The 24,735-nt window shown below is 36.5% G+C and overlaps 1 protein-coding gene across 1 annotated transcript in view; it reads right to left on the reverse strand.

Annotated features, from left to right (window-relative positions):
* Positions 1 to 3,217: 3,217 nt before the first annotated feature.
* Positions 3,218 to 24,735, reverse strand: part of CLOCK (clock circadian regulator) — a gene marked incomplete at its 5' end in the record, with an annotated part of 22,643 nt that continues 1,125 nt past the window's right edge. Inside the window, 15 exons of the mRNA XM_010166019.1 lie at positions 3,218 to 4,364; positions 6,555 to 6,819; positions 7,122 to 7,330; positions 8,572 to 8,778; positions 10,339 to 10,497; positions 11,594 to 11,683; positions 12,603 to 12,703; positions 13,088 to 13,229; positions 14,350 to 14,425; positions 14,645 to 14,792; positions 15,424 to 15,530; positions 15,748 to 15,830; positions 19,798 to 19,916; positions 22,060 to 22,173; positions 23,322 to 23,442. Of these exons, the coding sequence (XP_010164321.1) occupies positions 4,182 to 4,364; positions 6,555 to 6,819; positions 7,122 to 7,330; positions 8,572 to 8,778; positions 10,339 to 10,497; positions 11,594 to 11,683; positions 12,603 to 12,703; positions 13,088 to 13,229; positions 14,350 to 14,425; positions 14,645 to 14,792; positions 15,424 to 15,530; positions 15,748 to 15,830; positions 19,798 to 19,916; positions 22,060 to 22,173; positions 23,322 to 23,442 (2,124 nt within the window). The remainder of the gene's footprint in view (positions 4,365 to 6,554; positions 6,820 to 7,121; positions 7,331 to 8,571; positions 8,779 to 10,338; positions 10,498 to 11,593; positions 11,684 to 12,602; positions 12,704 to 13,087; positions 13,230 to 14,349; positions 14,426 to 14,644; positions 14,793 to 15,423; positions 15,531 to 15,747; positions 15,831 to 19,797; positions 19,917 to 22,059; positions 22,174 to 23,321; positions 23,443 to 24,735) is intronic.

Here is a 24,735-nt window from a genome sequence, read left to right on the forward strand (position 1 = left end):
GACATGTTTGACATCTCCTGATGCCATGACATTTAAAACACTCATAACAACACCTGGGTTAAATCTCTGAAAATATAAATGGTTCTTGAATCAACTTCACGATTTGAAAAAGGCCACATCTTTAAACCTTCAGAACATTTTCACACAAATTATAATCCTAAGGGAAGCTTAGAATTATTGAGCAAGCAAATGAGCCTCCTGATGATTCTCTCTCATAGGCAACTGTGCAGCTTAAAAAGCCTCCTTCCGAGGAAGCCATCGTCACTAATCCCTTCCCCTGGCCATATAAAACACAAAGCCAACCAGTTTTAGAAGCCTTTTTAATCTTGCACTTTGAGCCTCAAAGGATCACCATATTGAAGAAACATTTTCCAGAAATGTCTCTCTTGACAGTTTTATGCATGTTATTCCTCGATGCGCCCCCCCTTTATAACAGTTTCACTGACTAAAGAAATAATCTGTTTTTCAAATAGACTTTTCAGTAAAGTGCTTGTTATTACTCAAAAATTAAAAAAAAAAAAAAAGAGAAAGTGCTATTTCAGTCTTAAAAGAATTTTTTTCTGTGAAAAACTGCCTGATATAGCTTTATCTTATTCTTTTTTACGTAAAGCTGAAATGAAACCTATCTCTTGTAAGGATACTGGGTTACTAATTTTGGTGTTTGGCAGTAGGCAGATGCCCACAGAAGGTGGTGACACACTGGAACTGTAGTGCAGAAGGCAAACCTTCTAGATGAAATGGAAGGCATATGGAGAGCTCCTACTAGAATCCTTTCATATTTATATACAAATATAATATATATTAAATATAATATAAAAATAGCTATATTCTTTTTCTCTGAAGCTATCCCAGAAGCTTTTCTTCAAATCCTCAGCCATCACAAGCAGACGATGCCTGTCTCCTCAACTCCACGCAACTATGCCACCTCTTTCACTCCATTAGGTATCACCAGCCCATTTCTTCATAAATACAATCCTCTCCTTAACACACTCCTTCCCTTCTGACAGAGTCATTCTGCAACGTTTATACTCCAGAACCTGCAGCATCACAGCATTCGTTATCGCGCTATTTGTTAGGATGTTGCAAATAAGTCTATGACTCTAGTAAATGAGTCAGGCAGAAGCAAAAGGCTGATTAAGGAGGCAATAGCCTGGTCCTCTTCCCACTAAAAATCAAGGACAGTTCAGCAATTGATTCAGCAACAGGGGAAGCTGCAGACCCTTTAAAAATACACTTTTTAGTCACTAGCTGTGAAACAAAGCATCTGCATCCTTGCACAGAATCTGGACCAAGTTCTACACACTCGCTTTTGTAAAAGGTTTGCCTGATTCGCGGCAGGAATTTTTCAAATGAGTGCCATATTTTTCCAGTTCCTTTGAATTTCTCCATCTTCTATAATGTCTCTAATAGCTGGTAGTTCTGTAATTGAATGACCTCTCTCTGAGGTTACAAAAAGCTTCTTGATCAAAGCATACATTTCTATAGTTCTCTTTCAGCAGCCACGCTATTGTCATCATCTAAATTTCTCTCACCTAGTTTAGCCTTTGTACTGAGGGACCTATAGCAGCACACCAGAGTACGTGGGAAGGGGGAAATGGGAAGAGAAGTTTAAATGAAGCTTTATATAAAAAGCTGCATCATTAACCATCTGACTGGTATCTCTAGTTACTGTAATTCTCAGTATAATAGCTTAATAAACCTATTTTACCACAATCCAATAGTTCTAACAGCAGTATTAAAGCTCTCCCAGTTTTCTTTTTTAGTGCTATATTATTGCAATTGGTTAAAAAAAAAAAATCTAACCTATTTTCCATTAAGCAAAAGTACTGATAGCACAGACCTCTAGTCAATGCAGCTTAGTTTAGAAACAGGTGGAATGGCATGGTAGGGACAGTAGAGCAAGGCAGGATTTCCTTACCTAGAACTTTACAGAAACAGGTTTCTGAAATTATTCCAGCCCAGAGAATGCCAGATATCCCTTTAAAGAAGGGGAAGTGTTCCTTGCTATGTTTGGTATTGGCATCTGTTCCTTGCTCCAGGGTGCAAAAGGCTTCTCGGAGCAGAAAGCAATCTGATTCTCTTTGGTACTGTATTTCTTACACTCTCCTTCCTTGTTCACTGCTGTGCTTTTTGGTGCCAAACTCTTGCTTTGTAACTGGGGAATAACAAAGACCTAATGGTGAGACACATGCAGAGGCAAAGGCTAGCCTCAAAACGTAACCAACTGATCAAATGCTTGGCTAAACTGCTATTACCTTCCTGCAGGTTTGGTTCATCCAGTAATACAATCAAACTGTTTCATAGTACAAAATAGTCCATCACCATTTGGTTACATTCATTCAACTCCTCCTCAGAATTCAAGATTAATCCAGCTTTCTCTCCCTAGTACTAATTTTAACTGCTTTTACTGTTTTTGTTTTTATTTATCAGATCTATCAGCATTTATTAATTTTCCTCTGAAGTTCTGATTTTCACGCACTAGTACCATAAAAACCTACTGAACATTTACTTAAAATAGCACATCATCTGTTGGAACTTTTTATTTTCTTTATAAAGTGAAGTTGCCTTCTGAAGTCTTAGTTCAGTGATATCTCTTAAGTCAATAGCGTGGTAGTGTTAAATGCAATCATGATCTCCCCCAACACACACTTTAAACACTATGAAAAATGATTTAAAAAAAAATCATCAGCTTACTATTTCTCCTCCTGCAAAAGGAGTAACCTATACTTTTAGATTTTTTGATCTTTTAAAAGTATTACCTTCAAGGTCTGAGATTTTAGAGACTCCTCTGTTTCTGGCTAGTGTTTGAGGGGGAGCACCACTCAAAAATGCTCATGTTCTCAACTCAGACCATTATTAAAATCAACACAATACAGAAACAGCTATGAAGTAGATACACAAGTTTGGCTGACAATGTACTAAGACTTCAAAATTGAAAATGGTTACAGATTCAAGACATTGTAATTCAAGATGTTCAACATTATTACCTGAATTAAAATCAAGGCACTATGGGTTTTGTTGTTGTTGTTAAAATGACCCTGAATTAGTTCTGACTAATTTCTGAAGGAGAATAAAAAGATTCCAACATATTTTAACAAGTTACAATTCTCACCACAGAGAAAGTGGTTAAAAAGTGCCCAAAAGGTTATTAAATGTAAATATATTTTTGTGCAAATTATTCCTATAACTGAAACATTCTTGAAAATTACTGTCATTTTTTTAAACCTTTTACATAAATATTTCCAACTATGAACTATATCAAAAGATAGCTTTGGGGAATAAAATTCCAAACCATCCACAAGAAAGCAGTGCAAATTCCTATTTTTCAAATAAAATTATGAATTAATTATGAAATGATGGATGATGTTCATGAATCTGAATGTCCTGAACCCTGATGCATGATCACCAGTTCAAACAGCTTCATCAATAATTTAACCTCGAAAAGTCAACTAACCAACACACTATAACCTCACCGAACAAACCCTGACATCACAGACAAAGCACAAACAAGAGACTTGTGCCCACACTGAGGGTGAAAATAATGATGCATCATGTTGTAAACAAAAGGGTAGAGCAGAGGAAAACATTAGTCTGAGTATGGCGTGAGAATTTAGGGAAACATATTCAAACCTACAAATAACGTATTACGTTTTCATGCATCATATAAAATATTTTGCTCTTTCTCCTTTTATGCAGACATATACACAATATTTTACAGCATCTGTACAACAGAGAACTGGATTTCACACAACATTTTCAAAATATTTACTGTCCCATAATAATCTGAAAAAAATTAGATGGTTTTTGGGCTATATTCCTGGCATTTTTTTCTGCTAATTCAAACAATTGCTTCATGTCCATTTTAATACTTTAAAAATGTACAGGATTAATAAAAATACCACTATTTTCAGCATTCCTCTCATTTCAGTCGCATTTTGAGATTTCACCTGGACAAATTAACACATGGCAGCAAATCTTTTAGAACACAGAAACTGGGGCAACTATCAAAGTTGGACATGTCCCCATCATCACCTTGTGGCTTTTCTTAACAGATTCCAGAAGTTAGATCTCAACACCGTGGGTTAGAAAGAAACCCTTCGTACTGCTACCCCTGTAGCAACTGTTTTGTGGAGCAGCCCCCTCCTGCGATACTTTGCTTCAAAAAGAGGCAGAGCCCCACACTACTGTGGCTGAACTTTGGAAGGATCAGTCATCTTGTCAGTTCTGTGTCGTGAAAGTTGCTGCTGCTGCTGCTGTGACTGATGCTGCTGGTGATGGGACTGAGTAAAAGTGCTTTGTTGTAGTGGGAAAGCAGCAGAGAGGATAAGCTGAGCTGACTGATTTCCATGAAGTAACCTGGATGTCTAAAACATGCAAATAGAAAAAGATTATTTTTCCTGCTGCCCTGAGAAACGCAGGCCTAGCTGCTTTTTAACTTTTCACAAGGGTCCAATCAAAATAAACTTCTGATTTGGTCATCTAAGCTGATCAAACAATGCAAAGATTAGTTCATACTAATGAAGTTAATTAGAGCATCTGACCAATTAGTAAAGCAGCTGTAACCGGTCTTTGTAATTTCCCGTGACAATGGGTAGAAACACATGGCAATTTGTCTCCATTTCAAACCACAAGAGCATAACAGGGCTTAAGGAATCTGTCTGAACAAGTGCAGGTGGCTGTCATTGCAGTAAATAAAACAACAGTGCATGACTTGGCACAGATCACATGTATCTCCCACAGCCAAAATAAACAGTCAAAGAAACTGCTGCATCTGCAGGCCCAGACATCCCCTTTGAAGGGGACTGATCACTATTGGAAATAGTACTTGGTTTGTAATATTAATTTTCTCAGAACCCAGAGATGGTGGTTCCTGAAGAGAAGCAATGAAGGATGGGTACAAATGCACTCAGACATCTCAATCCAGAGACATGTTCTGCAGCAGAAAGTAAACTACATCGCTTACTGCACCCAAAGCATCAGGCTGTAAGAAGCCGCAGCAAGCAGAAGCAGGAAAAGCACTGCTCCTTTTCTCCATTTTAAAGAGCACTTGCTTCACTTTGAATTCTAGCACTTTAATAGTTTGCATTAAAAATACTAAAATATAGTACTAAAAATACAGGAACAGACCTTTGGAGATCTTAATTTTCACGGATAATCTCTTTTTCTCCAGAATTAAGTCAAAATTGTACAAACTTTTTAATATCGAAACAGAGCTACAGACACTACCAACCTGCTAAACAGCATTGTTGTCACAGTATTTATCTGAGTTGTCAGAGAACACATTCAAATCTGCTCTCTGGTTTGATTCAGTTCAAAAATCTCCCACTACACAAATGAGTGCTGAAATTCAAATCACTAAGTATTCCTCAGCTCACTTCTTGAGAGTCAACTTGCAGCTGAAAAGCCTTTGCCCGATGCATGAATGAAATTAGTACATTTCCATTAAAGAATTTTTCAATTTTTCAAAATATTAGTCAATATTTTCTGTCAGTGACCTAGTGAAAGAAAATTTTACTCAGCCCCAAACAGAACCATAACCATTCTTTGTGCATATAAAAGTAGGTTAAGCCTCCAATTACTTGCTGCATTTGTATATATTCCACCTATGCACAGGATCCCTCATTTAGTGCAAATGGGAGACCACACACAGTAAGAAAGAAGAAATACTTGCAAAACAAGGATTTTTAATTTTCTATACTCTTAAAGAGTAAAAAAAAAAATGACATCCCTAGAGTAGTTAAAGAATGTTAAGAAAGTGCACAAACTACATTGTGACAGTTACATGGGCTTTATCTTTCTTTGGAGAAGGCAATATGAGAGGCCAAATTAATTAATTTTAACCCACGCCACCTTGGAGGCACTTTCTCTCTAGTGTTCTCCCTCACCAATATCACCTGCCGGGTGAGCGATGTGCCCACGATTAACTGGAATTAAAAAATGGCAACAGATTTCCCCATCAATTCTTTCTACCTTCTGGTTCTTTTCTTTTTGTAGGCATTTCCTATCTGTCTCTAAACTCCTTGGGTTTTGCCTTCCTTCTGTTTTGATCCAGTCTCTCTTTTTCTCCACTAAAACAAGGTTCTTCTCCACTCTGCTTACAAGGTTACTTGCTGCTCAGCCTCCCCTGCAGCCTAGACAGATGTTCATGCCTCATGTTACGGGGCCATGTCTTGCTTTGGGTTGCATGCTGCTTTCCAGAACAACCAATTCTGTTTGAGACTCTCTCTCATACCTTCTTGCATTAATATGTGAATGCAAAGAAAATGCAAGCTGTTTCAAAGGGAAACATCTGTGTCTTCGTCCCATGCTCAATCAAGAGCAACAATTCAAAGGGAAGAAGATATAAAACAGGACAAAGCACAGAGTGAAATTGCAGGAAAGACTACTGCTCCTTTAAATAGTAAGATTTTAGAGAATGGCTACAGAATAAACTTACCTCAGGCTTGTTCACAGGTTGCTATTTTAAGTGCTGTTTCCAAATAAAGCACCCCTAGGATAAGCTAGCAACTGAAAGCGTCAGGACTTTCAACAATTATTAGAGAATGCTGCATTACCTGTAGGAACTGTTGGGGGTGTTGGGTCAGCTGTGGCTGAGCTGGTTGCTGAACTGTGGTGAGCTGCTGCTGCTGGTCTTGCTGACTTTGCTGCTGCTGCTGCTGTTGCGTAATTGACAAAGTCTGTGGCTGCTGCTGTTGGGCAGCAAAAGTGGGGTAAGCTGTCACCACCTGTCCCATAAACATAGTGCTTGGTACCATTACTGCTCCACATGCTACTGGGGCCGTGACAAGTTTTGTTACCAGTTGCTGACCTTGAGAAAATCTGTTAATGGAAAAAGACATTTGGAGTCCCTTTAGGTAAAAAAAAAATTAAAAATCAAGCACCACGTGCGCTTGAGAAACGCAGATTTGTCAGGTTCATACTTTGCTATAACAACACGGGCTTTGATAAGCCTGCAAACACGTTATTTTGGGCAAAGTTAGGTTTAACAGTTGTATCCATATATAGTTAACACAATAAATCATGCAATTTTTTAATGCTACTTTAGCCCCTTTTGTATATGATGTAGCTATGTAAGCTTGTCATTACAGCAAGTCATCTGAGTATTGGTCTTGAAGATTTACCTGATTTGTCTGTCCTGTGTAAAAGTGGTTACGGCAGCAGCATTCTGGTTATTGTTCTGTGGTAAGCTAGAAGGAACCTGGACCACATTTCCTGTTGTTGGCTGAGAAATCACCATGGTGTTATACAAAGGTGCTGAGACTGTATTCTGTGACTGGCTGGCAAGAGAAGACTGTTGACTGTGTCCACTAAGTACATTTTGTTGATTATGCTGAAAAGAAAAAACATTCTATGAGATAGTAATTTGAAAATATCAAGGTACTACAGCTGTCTTCCTCACTGTCATTGCCCATACTTCACAACTACTAGTGTTTTACTATGACAAATAAATTCTTAATTTAAAAGTCCACTTCTACCAACTGAGGATTTAGAGGTGGAACTGACCCTCAGGCATCTGAAAATCTGTTAGATTAACCTTTTCCCCCGCCTTGGGTTATTTTTGTCCTGATTTTTTTCAGCTGCTTGCATACTGTTTGTTCAAGATCCTATTTTCCACTTCTTTAGCATCTCTGTGACAGACAGACTAATATGTGCACATCACGTCAACCAACTTCTTACTTAAAAGTTTGGAACTAGCTTATTGCCGAGAAGATAACACTGTCCATCACTAGCCTGCCTCTTCAAATCTCAAAAAGAAAGTTTGGAATTTGGGTAAAGGTACAGAGGAGGGTGACCACAGAGATGAGAGCTATAAAGAGCCTCCATACACAAAATGGTCAAACCCATTAGAAGAGTTTGGCCTGAAGAACAGGCTTCTTGGAGGTACATGTGAGAGAGGACTTTGAAATCATGTATGACTGAGAAGATGAAAAGTGAACAGCTGCTCAATGTCCTTCCCAGTTTATGAGCTGGGTAGCAGGTTTAAAAAACAATCGTATTTCACAGAAGTTAAAGCTGTAGAACTCACTATGAGATACTGTGGATTTCAAAGTTTACATGGAATGAAAATAAACTGAAATTCATAGAAGAAAAAGCCTATTACATTAGAGATGTCATACACCTATGGCATCTGACTGAAACTGCTGAAGAGTAGAAAAGTCAACTGCAGAAGCACCAATATATGCTTGTCCTGTTCCTACGTTTTTCTAGTTTTTTGCTGTTTGGACATTAGGTTTCAAGCTCACCTACTACAAATCTCATGTAATGTGTTCTGTCAACAGAAAATTCACAGACATTTAAAAAATGGCAAGCTAAAAGTTTTCTGGATACTGGTCTTTCAAAAAAACTACTTGTTATTAACTATTTACATGCCTAAAGTAAGATCTGAAATTGCATTATCAAGAACATAAATGCATTTCAATTGTAAAACTTCAAACATTAAGAAATTAATACAACTCAAAGGACATTGTTCAAAAAAAAATTTGGGAGGGGGATGTCAGGGAAGCTATTGTTGTGTTTCAGCTGATTTTCAGCATATATTCTATTCAGCATAATCAATAATGAGAATTTTACCTGTGTTGTGGTACTTGGCAAAGGCTGTTGCTGTATCATTTGTGGAGTACTTATATGGCCTGTGTTCATCCCACTTTGGGTCTGATTAGTCTGAACAACTTGACCTTGCATGTTTATTGGTGTCAGCTGCTGAGCATTTGAAGAATTTCCAGAAGCAAGCTGCAGAGAACCAAAGTTGAGTCCAGAAGTTGACTGCTGCAAGAACATCTTAAAAAAAACAAATCCACAAGTTAGCTTTTAAGAAAAATCTGTTAATTGTTCAAGATGTTTCAAAGAAACTAAACTTAATTATTTTACATCAATATAAGATAAAGTTTCATCTTAGTTATTAGAAGTGTTGAAAGAGCATTGCAACCACCAAGAGCAAAAGGCCCAACTCCCATACAGGGTCAGTATTCAAAGACTCTGCTGTAACTTATGAGAATCAGAATCCTGGTTTCTAGAGACCTAAACATTAAGGTTTAATATTTTTTCTTAAAGTACTATTTAGAGACTAACTTGTAATGTAGTCTACAACTGTCTAAAGATAAAATGTGTTTGAGATCACATTTCTATTTGTAAGATCTCCAGAGGCAAAACTAATTCAAATGAAGAAAATCTCAGAATGAGAAGATCCAAGCACAGCACCAAGAACGTAACCTTCTTTGGCAATCAAGAAACGTAATGATTATACTGAACTTTCCAGCATTGTTGTAGTAAACTGAATTCAGCACAAAAATGATTGAGTCTTTACAAAAAGTTAGGCTGAAGACTACAAGACAGGGTAATAAGGTAGAATGTGCAGCACTTAGATTTTCCCTAGTTTCCACAGTCCTGAAGAAGGTCCCTCCATGGTGCATGGGAAGAGAGTTGTGAATCTCTCCTTTTGAGGCATCTATAAGGCAGTCTACTGCTGGCAGGCTTACGCTAGACATGATAAAACACTGAAAAAGGCACATGCCAGGAACTCCTATTCTTCAACAGAATTTAAGCAACACACTCAGTACGTCCAGGAAGTATTTTTTTCTACCCTTTAGTCACAATTCACATTGAAAATACATACATTATTTCCTTAAGCTGTAGTTTAGTTTGGTTTGGGGTTTTTTTTGTGGTTTTCTGTTTGTTGGGGTTTTTTTGTTGTTATTTTTTTAACTAGAAAAATCCAATAGGGTAATTCTTTTTTCCCAAAGATAGTTGCAGAAAACAGAATGACAAAATTAGAAAAAAATATACTGGTTAAAATACAGAAATCAGGTAGCCAGCTGCTAGACTGAGTAATGCATCCTCTAGATGTCTTGTATTTCTGGCTCAGTAATGACTTCAGGATACCATGCAAAGGAGAACCACTTCACCAGGAGGGTGTGTAGGAGGACCACAGCCTGATAGTTAGGGCAGTTTAAGAAACAAAAGGTATGAATTTGACACTCTCGAGCTAAAAGAGGAAATCAATGCTTATCTTGCACATTTTGGATTAATATTCTAATGGCTGCAAAACTTTGCAAGAAGTAACAACTACTACATCCTTTCACATTTAGGTTTAGGCATAAGCTAGGCTTGAGCTGCCTGACATTGAAAAGCCACACTGGGGCGCTTCCAGATACATTCAGAAGCAAAATGGCAGGTACCTCAGGAACAGTCGCTTCAGATGATGTGATTTTAGGCACATTAGGTCCAGATAGCAGCTGGCAGGCAGTAGGGAGGATCACCTTGTGGAATTAAGTGCTCAAGTCTTATTTTAGATGCCTAAATTCTGTACAGATCAAACCTGCAAGAGTTACACTAACTCACCTGGAGCCCTTGACCATGGACAATTTGAAGCTGCTCTTGAATCTTACGCAACTCTTCCTGCTGTCGATGAATATTTGCCTCTATCATGCGTGTTCTTTGCTCTAGCTGGTCCTTTAGATGCTGCATAGCTCCTAATTGAGCTGAAAACTGAAACACAGGCTATAATGCAATTAATTAAAAACTGAGCAAAAATAATGACATTTTATTGACAAGCAGTAAATACACTCCTTCAGAGTAGCAAAGAAATCAAGCCCTGCTTTTTAAACTAATAACCATAATCTGGGGACAAATTTATTAGCATGAAAATGTCACAGAACTCACATTTAACTGCATCAGAATTTGTGAACTAAAAAAAAAAAATCCATAGCACAAGAAACTGACTGGTGTCCAAATCACCAAGACTCTATAAAATGCCTTAGTCATTTACATGGTACTGCAGATGTTAAAGCTCTCTCAGGTTAAAAATTAGGAAGAATTACTTTACTGTGAGGGTGACTGAGCAGTGGAACAGGCTGCCCAGAGAGGTTGTGGAATCTCCCTCTCTGAAGATATTCAAAACTGGCCTGGACAAAATCCTGGTTCATGTGCTCTAGGAGCCCCTGCCTGAGCAGGGTGGTTGGACCAGATGACCTTCAGAGGTCCCTTCCAACCTCAACCATTCTGTGATTCTGTGATTGCACCAGTTTACAAAAAAAAAAAATTATGCAGAGCTAAAAGACATGCAATTAACTTGGGAACACCCTCAGTCACAAACTGTTGAAGGCTGAGCCCACAGAGAAACTATGCTTGCCACTTCTATTCTTCCCTAGACAACTGCTACATGCCACAAGTCGATATAAGCTTTTGCTACTTACATCCTATCTACAGGACATAGATCTTTGGTTGGACTCGATACCACTGTTCCTACTTCACAAAAGTGTTTCACAGACCAAGTTGCCTTGTGTTACAAGCATTATGTGCAGAAAGTTACCAGCATAGTTGATGGATTTTTAAATTCATATCCTAAAATATTTTATCTTAAATTGTGTTTGTATCCATGTTTCTAACAGCCAAGGCTGAAAACTATATCCACATAAGTAACAGGAAGAAAAAAATAAAGGATAAGTGTCAAATTGGGGAATTTTCTCATTTCAAGAGAATAATGTTAAAGGTGACCTTGGCACCAAAGAACTCAATTTCTGAAAGAGAAATTAACCTTATATTCAGAACAAGACTGTATGAAAAATAATAAACAATTAAGCAACTTAATCCATACCTGGGACATGCCAGACTGGAGCTGTAAAGTTGCAGGCTGAGACATCGATGGCTGTGCTACAGGTTGTCCAAGAGACTGGGAGCTTAAAGACTAGAATTTAAAAAAATGTTCCGTAACTGGAGGAGAATGAACTTCATACTTGACATGAAGTATTTCTTTACATAAAGTGTCAATTCCAAAATAGGATCATATGAACATATGATAAAAAACAAAGAAATGTTTCCTGAAATATGTAACTTTAAATATTAGTGAATTAAGAATACAAGAGCAATTTATTATATACATAATATATATATAAAATTTTTTCACTGCTGAAATATATATAACAGCAGTAGATATAAAACAGGAAAATCAGAAATTACAATTAGAACTGGTTTTAAGTCTTATTTGTAGTAAGGGAAAAACTTTTTCAAGAAGTTTGGAAGTTCACTCCTTTGATTTATTCTTAAACTATTCATTTTTAAAAATGCGTATTTTCATAAGCATAGTATTTTTGAAGTGCATGTATTAGTTCAAGTGGAACATGAGCAGGAAGTACATGAAACATGACATTTTCTCACGTTACTAAGATTTCAGAAACTATATGAAAGTATTGACTAAAATTCTTAGTCATTAATCTATTTGAATTCTCTCTAGGGACACACAGCACTATGTTGGCAATTTCATAAAATGTATAAGTAATTATATACATATAAAAAAATGCAGAAACATAAAAAGAAGTTATGTGTGAGTGAAAGCAGAGATTCATATACAGTCGTGCAAACCCTAATGCCAACCCCACCCCCCCTTATATGCTTAATTATTGTATTCCCTTAAAATGTAGCATAGTTGCTGCACTGTATACATTGATGATACAATTCTGATGTACAGTCATGTATTCCAAGTGAAAATGTAACAGTTTAAATTATATGGTTTTGTAAGAAATAAAATAAAGGTTATAGGGGTTTAATAATACCTTTTAGAGGTGAATTACACTGATTAAGTACAACATTTTTCTCTGAAGATTTACCTGACTACTCAGAGATGATCTTCTTTGCACAGTCTTTTCATGACCAGATAAGCTTTGCCTTGGAGGAGTGCTAGTATCCACTGTCATTTTAGTTGGTGTTGCTGACAATGTTCAGAGTCAAAAGAGAAAGAGACGTTAATAGTAATCTCAATTCTGCAATGCAATAATCAAATCACACGAAGCTTTTAATGAACAAAAAAAAATTAAGGCTTGGACTCTTTTTTTTTACTCTGACTATCCAACAAGAATGCAATCTGATGGACTGAAATAGGGTGTTCCAGGGTCTGCTATTGTACTTTTAGAAGTAGAAATCACTACACAACCTCGGAAAATCTGAGTGCTCAGCAGATCTCTGAACCATCAAAAAGGACATTTTCATTTGCACACTTTTCATACAATGATGATTAACTGCAAGTTATGCATTTAAGTAAATAGAGAAAGACTTCACTAGGAAGGCAATTATATTTTCAACCATTGGTGCTTACATGAATGATCTGATACTGCTGTATGTGAAGATTTTCTTGAACTCCTGGAGGAAGCAGAAGGTGTGGGGCTGGTGTCAAACCTTTCCAGTGCTTCTTTGAGACTCACTGTATTTATGTGATTGTCAGACCCAGAGTCCTGACTCTGAAGAGACACACATGAACAACAATTATTTTATCTGATTCAGCACACAATGTACATTCCTGTTAGCAGATATCTAAGATCATGCCATGTCTAATCAACCCCCTTACACAGGTAACTGCAGAAGTAGTGGCCTGTCTGATATCTATAAGCTCAGTTTCCATTTGTGGCTTTTATCATAGAATCACAGAACAGTCTGGGTTGGAAGGGACCTTAAAGATCATCTACTTCCAATCCCCCTGCCATGGCAGGGTCACTTTCCAATAGTCCAGGTTGCTCAAAGCCTCATCCAGCCTGGCCTTGAACACTTCCAGGGAGGGGGCATCCACAACTTCTTTGGGCAACTTGTTCCAGGAAACAGGTTGGAAAAGAAACCAAACCAATGCCAGATAAGCCTGGAAGTCAAAACACATGCAGACGTAGGCCACAAACTGACTGCTGAGCTGACTCCCTTCTCTAGCAACTCAATTGACTCTGAACACCTGTGCAATGAGTGAACTGTTTATTCTTTTGAGGTAGGACGAGTTCATTCCACTAGAAGGAGCATTATCAGAGAAAACTTGCTGAACTGCCAAGCAAAAACATTTCTGAACTGCCAGGGGAAAACACAGAAGAGCATCTGCACAGATTGGTTTATCTAAGACTCACTAAAGTTCCAAAAGACAGTAACTCAAAATGAATTTTGTATACTTCTAAGAAGTGGGAGAGAGTTATGCAATGGAACAGCTCCTGCTTTCTTCTTGTGAATTCCTTTTAATCCATCTTTGTGCGTTGACGTTGGTTTTTCAGATTATGGGTGCTTCCCATAAGGAATAACATTTATTTACAAACCAAACTCTGCAGGAATCAGATCTTAATAAGGACTTATGGATGTTGCCATGTTATAACTACAGGCACATGGACTCCTGAAAAGAGGAGGCTAAGTGTTCAGGGCAGAATGCAGTTAAACAAACACCCTTCCTAGACTTCTTTGATCATTTTAAATAGTCATATTATTTATCGCTCAAAATAATTACTTTATCTGTAAGAGGACAAAACATTTCCTGCTGCTGTGTATTTGTTTACATATTATCTTTAATGTGAAAGAAAGAAGAGGTAAAATAAAATTATGTGAGACACTCACTTTATCTGCTGTTATCTCTGGAAGAGACTCCTCAATACCAAGTTCCCGTCGTCTTTCTGCTCTAACTTCTGCATAACTAGAAGAACAAACCACATATGACTACTATATTCTTGGATTATTTAAAAAATATACCTCAAAAACCAAACTCCTCAGAGGTATCTTGCTTATCAAGTGTCTCGGGAAGTTTCCAATGATTCTTTAAACTGCCATGATTTCTGTACCTGCAAAAATCCCAGCAGTATAGCTCCCATGCCATTAGAATTTCTCTAATATAAATTTAAAAAAAAATAATTACCTTACAACAGTGTGTGTACAGACAATAAACTCTGGCCTGGAATTCCACTGGTGATACGTGATATAGTAATGTGTTTGTAGCCAAATCCATTGTTGTCCCTTTGTAAGGAATCTGTAGTAACATGACTTCCCTTTCCCATACTGCATTACTATAAAAGTGAAGAATAAATTTTACTGTCTTTCCAGTCTGTAAGTATTGCAACTACATAGTAAATATTATTTCCCAGCTTCATATGGCCCAAACAATGTCCAAATCCAGTATTATGACAATAACCAAGAACAGGTTTCACACTGTAGTTTTCTACCAAAAAAAATGTACACTGCATTTTTCACAGAACTGCAAAATTCAAACTTCCACTTTTGTGCATTTTTTAAAATATTGTGAAAAATTTATGTGCAAAAAATTTAAACACAGCTTTATAAAGAAAAAATACAGCTAAATAGAAAGCTTATTCTATTACATGTTTAAACAATTTTTCACTTATTAACCATCACAGGGCCTTTTAAACATTATTCAAAGAACTGGAGAAGTATTAGTCATAGTGCTGTGCACTCCAATTTACCAATTTACAATGAAAACGCTGTAAGATAAAGTTAAATCTGTTTTGTAGTTCTGTATCAAAAGAAAAAAGATGAACATCAGCAGTGCAGTAATGCCAGTAAAGACACTTCACTCAAATATATCACAAAATTTCACTACAACAGTTGTACAATTTAACAAACTCTAAACCAACATCTATAAAGCAAACCTATTTATTGTAGCAATTTAGTCGTACTCACAATGCTCGTGACATTTTGCCAGATTATCTAGATCATCCACATGATAATAATCATAGCCTGATGTTCCCAAAACTTCAAATGGAAGATAACCTATTATCGGAGGTGCCCTAATTAACACAAAAATTCATGTCATTTTATTTTCACACAAAACAAACAAAAATATTCCATTATATAAGTTTTCTTGTTTACAGTAAGTGCTCGAAAAAAATAACAATTAAACCCAACACAAGCTATGAGTAGTTAATGCTGATTACTGAACTCTAAATATTATAGCCACCGCTGTGATTCAGCTACTATTGCTGCCATACACAGAAGGAATTGCACCTGTGATCCAAGAACAGGAATTTCCATTCTAAGCTATGTCGAGATGTGAACTCTTCATTGGGTTCTTCAACAGTGCACATTTCCTAAAAAGGAAAAAAATAAAAATCTCTATCAAAACTGCTCTATAATAATTCATAAACTCTTTGAAATTAATCAGATTTACTTAAAGTTAGTAGGTAACTCCACTATAATGTTATTTTTAGACAGCTTCATTGTTTTTACTTGTTTAGGTGCATAGTACTGAGGGTAGAATCTAATCTCAGCTGTGCCAGGCTGACACGCAGTTGATTTAAATGGAACCCAGACATGAGATTAAACTCAAACTCAGTAAATACAAACACAGTAGTACAAGGAGAAATCAATAGTTCCTGCAGTTATGCTTTTAACTTGCAATGAGCAAAAGAAGAGATGAAACACTCCCACTAGACACTCTGATTACAATATATGCTTATAATGGATAAAAAACCACATTAGCAAGATGATCAGATTATTTTGAATTTAGGAATAGGATTCTTCCTTTTAGTGAATACAGAGTACTCTAAATCACTTTGGTTTGAGGGCACAGACATGTACTACAAATGACACACTAATCTCATGTTTAGAACTCATGAACAGCAAGAGAAAATTGTATTTCCACTATTACAACAGATCCTTAAGGTATTCTGTTCTGTACATCATTTGAAATGTATGCCACTCAGACATTTGTGCGTGTCAGCTTCTATCGTTCCCTTCCAGAGAGGCAAAGATGTCCCACCCAGTACTGAGCCTTACGCTGAGACAATAGCAAAGCTAAGTACCCCAAGACAGTTGCTTCCTTTGCAAACTCCTCTTGCACTGCCTTCCAAGAAGAAAGATGGATGATGAATATATGCATGCATACAAATACAACCCCTGAAGTATTACAATAAAATTAGAGATCAGTAAATCTTTCTTTTTTGGACACCTGCACACATTTGTCACACTTGTAGGAGCTTGCAATGGTATTCCCATTGCCAGGAACACAGCAGAATCTATTGATTATCAGATACCACAACAGGTTCCTAAAGACTACAGTACAGCTGCTGCACTGACATAATATTCACGACAGATGTGGCCAGACAAGCACACTGCTGCTCTGCAAACATCTGTAACTAAAATAGTCCTGTGGAAAAATACAGTAGGAAATTAACCGTTGTTCCTAAGAAGGAACCACCTTCCTTTTCATTCTTTCAGCTCGTAATACAAAGAGTTTAAGTGGATATTTTTCAGTTCTTTTAATAGATATTTCTAAGTTTTCTTTCTGTGAAAGAAAAAAGTGAACATAACTATTTTTTTCTCACCTTCACCAGTGTAAAATCTAAAGACAATGACTAGAAAGTGAGTCATGTGACGGAGGTAATGAACAAAATCACTCTGGGAACAAGTTTGTGTCTCTTGGTGTAACTTCCAGTTAGCAAGACTTAACCTTCAAAACTGAAACTACCCCTAAAACCCAAAGCTCCTCCACTTTCCTACGATTACAGTATTAAATAAAGCACTACTCATAGCAAAGTAAAATAAATCACAGAGTAAATGTATATCCCTGACATACACATTTGATTTGTTGTTTCTTTTAATCTAATTATTTTGGCACAAGTCAAAACAAAAGAAAAAATAACTGAAGTGCAGGCAGTAGAATCACAGTAAAAACATCATTGTTAAGAGAGGAGCTGGCAGCAGGTTAGTATCTGATTAGTCAATGCATTTATATTAATGATTTACAGATATTACACTGTAAAATACTCTGGGCAGAAGCTATCTTGTTCAACAAGGCATCTTGTTGAAGTTGTCAACAGGGCATCTAGAAAAGAAAGGACTTTGGTTTGTAACAAAAAGTATTCTAGTAGAAACCTTTTGGTTGGATTAATCCTGCCTTCTCGATAGGATTCAATAATTTACCAGCAAAAATGCAAGATAATTTTTTAAAACAATGTGTGGAGCCAAATCCCTTCGCTGGGGAGCAAAATCTGTGGCACATTTTGTTACAAAACAGTCAGTAATGGGGTCACATGCAGAAAATAAAAACGTGAACTTTCGGAGATTACTCTGATTAATAGTATGGCTTTCTGCGAAATCACTGTATATTCTTGAGAAATTACATTCTAGGTAAAAAAAAAAGAAAAGAAAAAGGAAAAAAAAACCCCAAACCCAGAGCCATATACCATCTGAAATAGAAAAAGTGGTAGATGAGCAGGGAGGTTCTACCTTAAAGAAGGCAATACAGCACTAAAATACACTTCTCATTACTGTCTGTGTCATGCATCTGTTAGTAAAGCCACTGGGATGGCGAATTTCCTGACAAAACACTTACTTGCTAAAATCTAGTCAATGCTAGCCTCAATAATAGCAGAAGGTATCAAAAGAGAATAAACAAGCATTGTCAGATTAAAAGGCTTCACTCTAATGTTAGTCCTTTTTAGAAGATTTCTCAGATTAAGAGGACTAGTCAAAACCCTTGAGAGGATCTTAAAACCTTTGTAATATTAACACTTCCTTAGGCACTCGGGGCTCAAAAGTCCAGATAAAGAGGAATGAAATTTGGCCAAAGTATAATCTGTAAGGCTTTCACCCTCAGGAGACTGAGGGTCCTGAAAGATCATAAATGGATGTTCCTCAACTTCCAAATGTCCCGTTCCACAAGTAGGAAACACAGAAGTTTTACTATAGTATCTTCTAAACTATCAGGCTTCAAAAGATAAAGATATTTGCAAATACTGCCAGGTTGGTCTTTTTCCTCAAGTATTTCATGAAGTAAAAAAATCACACATTTAACATCTCTACTGACTGTAGGCATAACAGAAAGAACATTATTTAGACCACATGGGAAGAAAAGTGTCAGATGAAAGACTTCCATGGCTTCAGGAAAAATAAAAAACCAACTCTCTCTGGCATGCAGTCTGGAGAGATCCAATTCCTATTCAGCCTGACAGAGCTGAAGAAGTTTATATGATTTCTCCACAGGCTCCCTGCTATGCTTTCAAAGTTCAAAGTATATAGATGATGTCTTCAGAGGCTACCACGAACAATCTTCAGCTTAAGATACCAGTGCATTCGACTTTTACAAGCAGAAGTCTTAAATGGTCAGAGTTCTGCATGACAGACAGCAGCTTAACCATGTGCCATATACATTTCATGGTATTTCTTTACAACTAAATTGCAAGAACAAAGGTTAGATAGTACACTACCCTGTATCTTGATTAATATATTTGTATAAAACACATAATCTGAAACACAATCACAGACTACCCTGTATTGTATCCTGTGTATTTATTTTAACTGATTTTGGTGGGGAACAGGATTATACTTAGTAAACCATAAATTTCATACAAATCCAATTCTAAAATTGGAAAGATACCTTCATTGTACATTAGCAGTTAAGCAAAACGTTCTCTTTAAACAATCAAGTTACTGAATAACTAAAAGTACTGAAACAAAAGAGTTCTATTACCTCAAACCCATCTCTCAGTTACTGACAACTAACTTTCATTAAGCCCTACCAGATTTGCTTCTGTGCCAAACTACAGCAAGATCATCAGCAACATAAAATTCACATCCAATTTTCAACAAAAACTATTAATTTATCCAGTGAAAGTGGAATCTCAGGGTTACCTTTCATTCTGTTTAAGTAAAACTTGCTAAATTATATTCCTATGGACTTCTTCTAAATTTATTTCTTGCATATTACTGTTTAGAATCACAGAATGGCTTGGGTTGGAAAGGACCTTAAAGATCATTTAGTTCCAACCCCCCTGCTGTGGAGAGCATTGGATTTTAATAAATTTAAATCAAATGACAGAGTCATTTTATATGACTCTTTAATGGCATTCACCATAACAACTTCATTTGATGCTTTGCATAATACTTAACCTATTTCTGTGTGAAGTAAGAAACACAGACACTTTCAGTTTCATATAATAAAATTCCTTACAGTTTTCATTAATGGTATTTGAAACGTTGCTTGCATTCTCCCTGAAGTTTTCCTGTTTATAGTAAATTTAAAAATTATACAAAAGTGATTTCATTTGTACATACCTTGATAAACTGGGGTGTAGCTAATCTAACTGTGGCTACAAAGCAAACTTTATCTTCATATGAAGGCCGGTGCGATCGCTGAATAGTTCCTTCAAAACCGTTGTGCGCAGAGTTGGGAACTGAGGGAAGATAGCGAAGAGATCAACACCGATTACAATAGAAACGTGGAGGAAAATGGCAGTCATAGCACAAGACAAATGGCCCAATATTTATCTAATGTGGTTTGCTTATAACTTAACATGCATTAACAAAAATACAATATATAATATATACACACATATACACAGGAAGAGCAGCTGCACAGTAGTAATGGGAACACAACCATCAAGTAACTTTCTCAAAGAACTAAAATTAGAGCTAACATTATATTATCTGACAAAGCAGTTTTAAGAAACTCTGGGTTAGAACTTCTACTGAAGTTTCTTCATGTAATTTAACCTTACAGCTCCTTTCTTTCCATCAGGAAAAAAACAGGCAATTTCCTTCCTCTTTATCTTATCCCTTCTCCTTTGTTCTTCAAAGTTTATCTTGCCTCGTAAGTTAGATTTTGAAATTTCTAATTGCTTTCATTGCTCTACTCTGAACTCTTTCCAACTGCTTTACTTACTCCTGACAAGCAGCGTCAAAAACTGGATGAGGACCTATGGGTAGTAAGAAGTGCAGAGGGATTATGTCATGTGGGTTAGACTATATTTTAGAAATACTTTTGCATTTTCACACTTTGGTGATTGGTCATGGTGATTTGGTCATGTTCAGTTTACATTCCACAGTAACTCCTTTTTCTAAAGGACTGCTGTCTAGCTGACTGTAACATCTCCCCCTGTTCAAATAGTTATTCCTAATGTAGTAACTTGTGTATGTTCTTAGTTGATTTGTCTGGTTTTTTTCCCCCAAATTATTTATTTTCTAAATCTGGAGCTGAATTCTTATCCTGTTTTTAGTGTTCTTGCATAATTTCATGACTGAAAACTATGTTCCATTATTCATAACATTAATGAAAATACTGATCAAATCCAGAAGTCCATTAAAACTCCATTTTGATAGTGAACATTGTTAAGCTTTCCAAAGCTTTCTGCAGCTACTCCAGCAATTTCAATTAACATGTTCTTCCCTTACATGTTTGTGAGAACAGAATATGCTAACTGTCAAAAGCATATTAAGTCCATCATTTATTTGCGCTTTGTCCTCTTATCCACACAGTGTATTACTCTTTGGCAGAGGAAACTAAATTGATTTGATGCTATTTCTACCTGAAAAATCCACAATGGTTGCTATTCAATTCCTTGCTAGCTTCCTGAAGCTCACATATAGTTTTATTATGTGTTCTGGAATATTTCCCAACATTGAACTGCAATTGACAGGTCTACAGTTTCCCAACTGCTTCTCTTTCGAAGATTAGCACCATATTTGTTTTTTTCATGCCTGTTTCTTGTCTTTCCTATAACATCATATACCTGCATTTGGCACTAACACTCAAACTCTCCCCATTTTGTGAGAAAAATGTTGGTATCACATAAAAAAACATAAGTTTCTTTACAAGATACTGTTTTTAATAATATTTTGGCGGGTGATCTTAATGAAGATCTACTGTCCACACTGCACAACACATTTGTCTGGCTGACCAAATAAACATCCCTCTCAAGTAAACAGTCAGCATGGGCTCACCAAACAGATTAGAGATGTAGTACAGAGGAATAATATTAGTACATAACTAAGGAAAATAACTTCAATGGAAGGGAGAAGGAACTCAGTGCAGAAAAATGTAATGGTCCATCCATTCATCTGAGTGGTAACTCTTGTCAGTGAAAGCACGGAATTGAATTGGGGGAAAACCTACATTTTACTTCCCAGCTCAGTGCATAATGAGGACTGCAGGTACTCAGTACCACTGATCTTCAAGATACTCAGTCACCTGTTTAAGTATGGATTATGCTTAACTAAATTCAGGCTATTTATTTAAAAGCATTTGCTTAAATTTCTCTTACATTCTTTAAAAAAATGTTTTACAAAATACTAGTTTTCTTTAATTGAAAACATTAAGCATAATTACTACATTTTGCATTCAAGCACATAGGCATGTAATACCTGATCGGCAGTTTTTCTTCTTTTTCATTAAAACAATACAGAAGTGATATAACTCTGCCTCAAGCTCTTTTGAAAGACTGATTTCAGTTCAACATTAAGTTTTGCACAATGGTCCCAAGCCTGTTTAGCTGTGAAGCTGCCTAAGTATTCCACTCTAACATCACTGAAATTACTTACCATTATTCAAACACTTGAAATTTCCTATAAATTTTACATATTCATATGTAGGTTGCTCTTTTGGATCTATTGTTCCTCGCAGCATATGGCAGCAGAATTCTAGTTGATTTTTTGCTGAGAAAAGAGTAAACAAATTAAAAGGCTACATGCTTGATGAAGCTCATAGGTAACATGGAATGGAAAGCAGGAATAATGAAGCTGCATAATTATTGAGACACTGTAAATGTTGTCATTACAAATGGCTACAGCCTCTGCTTTTAACCAGCATGATACTAACTAACCTAAAGAAAAGGAGAAATCCTTTTGAATTTGTGCATGAAAGGCCTGAATGCTTATGACACAGAAATCCCCTGAAAACTAGAGCTATTTTAAAGAATCAGCTGCCCTAAACTGGAGTTCCCTAAAGCATACACTTCCTAAACCCATTAGGCTTTTAAATATGTTTTTATTCTTGCCAACTGCTACAACTGTCTAAATAGAAGCTATATAAACAAGATGAACATTTCTACTACTTGGGAAAGCCATAGAGTGAAAAGCAATGCAACACTGAAAATTTTACTCTCTGGAGGGAACCACAAAAAAATGCTTCTATTCTTCAGGGTTCACTCATATGTTTCTGCTTGGGGTGGAAGAAAAGAACTGATAATGTGATAGAAAGCAGATTATTTTTAACACAACTACTGTACTGGTTTCATCTGGGATAGAGTTAATTTTCTTCATAGTAGCTCATATGGTGCTGTGTTTTGCATTTGTTACTCAAACAGCACTGACAACACAGGGATGTTTTATCTACTGCTGAGCAGTGCTCACACAGTGCAAAGGCCTTTTCTGTTTCTCACAGTGCCCCACCAGCGAGTAGGCTGGGGGTGCACAAGGAGCTGGGAGGGGATGCAGCTGGGACAGCTGACCTAAGGGATATCCCATACCACATCACATCATGCTCAGCAATAAAAGTTGAGGAAAGAAGAAGGAAGGGGGAGAAGAAGGTTTGTCTTCCCAAGTAACCATTACAGATAATGAAGCTCTGCTTTCCTGGAGATGGCTAAACACCTGCCTGCTGACAGAAAGCAGCAAATTAATTCCTTATTTTGCTTATCTTATACACAAAGCTTTTGCTTCACTTATTAAACTGTCTCTATCTCAACCCACAAGTTTTCTCACTTTTACTCTTCTGATTTTTTCCCCATCCCACTGGGAGGAGCAAGCAAGAGGCTGCCTGGGGCTGCGCTGCCAACCGGGATTAACTCAGAGTAACTACTTACATTTTAAGTATTCTGGTGTCAAGGAATCACTTTCCAGCAGATGAGAAGACAGTATTTTGTAAATTTCTGAATGTTCGCCCTCTGGGATAAAATTAAATACACTCTGATCCGCAAGATCAGACTGAAAGAAAAAGATTTAATAAACATTAAAATAATGCAAAATGTACAGTCTCACAAAGCCTACTGTTTTAATGCAAAACAATTCCACAAATGAGTAAACATTGCTGACTCAACAAAGCCACCTGCTGGAATACACATGACTGTTTTGCAAGAAAAAGATCTGTCTTAATTTTGACATTGCAAACCATTTAATGGAAAACACCATGAATGCAGCAGATATACATACACATTAAAGTACAACAGAGCTTGGGATGCAACAATTCCAAGTAAAAGAGCCTTTTAATTAAAAATTATAAGGTGTTCTTCTAGGGCATTGTAACCCATCAGTGGCCTCCAATACACTGAAACGGTATCTTGGAACAGAAGACAGTCCCTCCCTACATCATATATTATTATGTTACCAATAATTATATCCAATTGCAATTTATTTTATTAATAAATTTATAATCAGTTCAGCAGCTATGTACACAAAACTGGGAACAACAGCGATGAAAGCATTTAAATTGAACAAGTGAACAACTGATTACATGTATAAATGCATTTGTTTAATTATTCAGAAAAGAATTATTAGAATATATAAATTATATATTAGAATATATAAATCACACTCAAAAGCAAAGGACAAACGTGCCTCTGAAAACTTGATAAATTCTACTTTTAAAAAAAAACCAAAAACACCATTACTCATACATTTTTTCAAAATTCTTGAGCTGTTATCATGCATACCATAATGGAATTCCTGTTTTGCAGAATCACTTTTTAAATACACCAGTCCAAGTTTTACAAAATACTCTTACCACAGTGAAACAACTAAACTGTAACAATAACTTGTTCCTCTCTGCCAAAAAATAACTCATTGTTTCACTCATCAGTTGTTTGTATTTTTGAGTACTAATTTGCCTCATTTAAAAAATCATTATTCAATGGTGTCTTTAAAAAACTAGTGACCAATGCCACCAAGATTAAAGGTGAGTGAGTGTGATAAAACCTAAAGTATACACCTAGCTTAAAAAGCAGGATCAGCAGCAATGTCTTTCTTATAACAGTTCTTTGGCAAGAAAGGAGTAAAAAACCAGTTTAAAATAATTCCAAGGATATAGCTCTTTAGCAATACTCAGTTCTGACTCATGTAGGAACTGTGATACTCTAAAAAGTCTCCTGCAGTCAACTGTGTTACTTTAGTTATGTTAAAGAGAAACTAATGCTAGTCTGGCACTTCATAATTCCGCCTAACAGAGTGCCCACTGCATTCCGTATTTCCAAAGGAAAGGTTTAATATAGGAGCCAGATCAGC

The sequence above is a fragment of the Antrostomus carolinensis genome, unplaced genomic scaffold (assembly GCF_000700745.2).
Source record: "Antrostomus carolinensis isolate BGI_N321 unplaced genomic scaffold, ASM70074v2 scaffold27934, whole genome shotgun sequence".
Lineage (NCBI taxonomy): Eukaryota > Metazoa > Chordata > Aves > Caprimulgiformes > Caprimulgidae > Antrostomus > Antrostomus carolinensis.